Genomic DNA, 2436 nt, shown 5'->3' on the forward strand with positions numbered 1-2436 from the left:
TGCTCAGGTTCTTTCTGACCCTAGAAACTATGAAACTATAATGCCAGGAGTTTGGGGCATAAACTGCTGAAACCTCAAACTCTTAGACCACAACCAAAACTCCAGCTTAACTGGGATCACAGAGATTTGGTGGGATACATTTCAGGACTGGAATAGTGGTATGGAGAGGTATATAGTGTATTCTAAGTCCATAGCCTTAGGACCAGAATCAGGTAATGGACTTATGGATAGACACCAATGAACGTCCCTTACACTGAGTTGGAGTAAATGTTCTGGGATAGCTTGCCCTGAACTCTTCAGGCCTCTTAAGGCTTACTCCCTTATTTCTCAGAGTACCTTATGCTTCTTATCACAGTGTTGATATTGACAGCATCTTAAGTCAATTCAGAGCTGCAGTTAGCAGCTTTAAACTTGATGGCTGCCAGTCAATTTTACAAGTGACCCAGTTACACAGAGTACAGTTGCTTTACTTTCCAGAGGTATTATGCCCTGAAGTATCATGCTTTTAACTGATAAGCAGATAACTAGCATCTGTAACAGTGTAGCAGTAGAGAAAAACAGTGACTGTTGTGTTATGTCATTAAGCAAATAATACAACTTTGCAAGCAGGCATTAAGTGGAGTGCCCTGGGCAGGGTGGACGGCTGGGCTGACCTGGGATCTTGGGGCGGTGACAGTGTGGGGCCAAACCACGATCCGCTACCTGCTCGCCCCTGCGATGGGCAGGAGTTGTGGGCAGGGAGTGGATCGCAGCGCTGCGCTGTCACTGCTCAATGATCCGGGCCTGACTGCTCCCTGCCCAGCTGTGCAGGCCTGCATGGCTCCTGGCTGGCCCTGGCGGAGATGAGTGTGGGATGCGCAGGCAGCAGATCACAGCTGTACCCTGGCCCTGCATTGTCACTGCCAGTTGCTGCTGCCCCCCCAACACCGCTGGGTGCTTCCCGCTCGCTGTCTGTGGACGGCTGCCATGCCCCTGTCTCCATCTTGCACTTAGCATTCGCGATGTGTACTCAGTGCCCTGAAGGGGGAACGGGAGGAGGTTCAGCTGTTGCTGAAGACAGCTTTCAGCCATCAAGTGCGCTTCTGCTCGCCCTGAAATAGGTGCTACATGATTTATTACCTGACGCTATCAAAACCCCAACCCCAACACTGAACTCGCGTTGAAGCCCCAGAGCACTGTTTTAAAGAAAAGGACCACCTCCCCGCTCCTGCTTCTCCTCCATACTCTTCTATCTGCAACAAAAGCAGCATCTGCCCTACTCCGGCCATGTTTGCCCCGTCCCCCGAGGAGCCGCGAGAAGCGCGCGCTCCTCTCACGGGAAGAGGCGGGGCCGGCCCTAACGGTCACTTTTCAAACGCTCCCGCGCACGCGCGCGGGTGGGTGGGGGAAGGGAGGGGGCGTGGAGGAAGCGAGCGGCGCCCGGACCTATTGGCTCCCGCCCGCTCGGCTGACGCATTGGCGTAGACCCGCCCCCGCCGCGGCGCCGCGAGCTCTCATTGGTCCAGCGCGGGTGGGCCGCCTCGCGCGCTCTATTGGCGGCCCGCGGCGCCCGTCACCCGCCCCTTCCCGCCGTTCGCCCTCCGCGCCCGTCAGTCACAAGCCCCTTCGCGTGACTCGCTGCCCATTGGTCACCGGGGCGCCGGGGGCGGGCATTCCCAGCGGCCCCTTTGTGTGGGCACCAGTCGCCGGCCGAGCCGCCGAGGAGGAGCAGCCGCCATTTTGTGCGTGTCCGTGTGCGCACAGCCCCCCCCCACCCCCTCCTTCCCGCTCCGCGCTGGGACCAGGCTCGGCTCGGGCCTGAGGCCGCAGTGGCTGCGGAGGCCTCGGAGCTGCCCCCCGGCCGGACGAAGACGCCCGGGCGCGGCCCCGGCATGGAGAACTCGCAGCTCTGCAAGCTGTTCATCGGCGGCCTCAACGTGCAGACCACGGAGGCCGGGCTGCGGGAGCACTTCGCGGCCTACGGCACCCTCACCGACTGCGTGGTGGTGCTCAATCCGCAGACCAAGCGCTCGCGCTGCTTCGGCTTCGTCACCTACTCGGCCGTGGAGGAGGCCGACGCCGCCATGGCCGCCTCCCCCCACGCCGTGGACGGCAACGCGGTGGAGCTGAAGCGCGCCGTGTCGCGGGAGGACTCGGCCAAGCCCGGTGCCCACGCCAAGGTGAAGAAGCTCTTCGTGGGCGGCCTCAAGGGGGACGTGGGCGAGGGGGACCTGGTGCAGCACTTCAGCCAGTTCGGCCCCGTGGAGAAGGCCGAGATCATCGCTGACAAGCAAAGTGGCAAGAAGCGTGGCTTTGGCTTCGTCTATTTCCAGAACCACGATGCGGCTGATAAGGCGGCTGTGGTCAAGTTCCACCCCATCCAGGGCCACCGCGTGGAGGTCAAGAAGGCCGTGCCCAAGGAGGACATTCAGGCGGGAGGCGGCGGCGGCGGGGGCT

The 2436-nt window shown here is 60.6% G+C and overlaps 1 protein-coding gene across 1 annotated transcript in view; it reads left to right on the plus strand.

Moving 5' to 3' along the window:
- The first annotated feature begins 1644 nt into the window (after positions 1 to 1644).
- Positions 1645 to 2436, plus strand: part of HNRNPA0 (heterogeneous nuclear ribonucleoprotein A0) — a 1492-nt gene continuing 700 nt past the window's right edge. Inside the window, exon 1 of the mRNA XM_019505972.1 lies at positions 1645 to 2433. Coding sequence (XP_019361517.1) covers positions 1872 to 2433 — 562 coding nt within the window. The 5' untranslated portion in view covers positions 1645 to 1871. The remainder of the gene's footprint in view (positions 2434 to 2436) is intronic.

The sequence above is a fragment of the Gavialis gangeticus genome, unplaced genomic scaffold (genome assembly GCF_001723915.1).
Source record: "Gavialis gangeticus isolate Ggan-Ray unplaced genomic scaffold, GavGan_comp1, whole genome shotgun sequence".
In the NCBI taxonomy this organism is placed as follows: domain Eukaryota; kingdom Metazoa; phylum Chordata; order Crocodylia; family Gavialidae; genus Gavialis; species Gavialis gangeticus.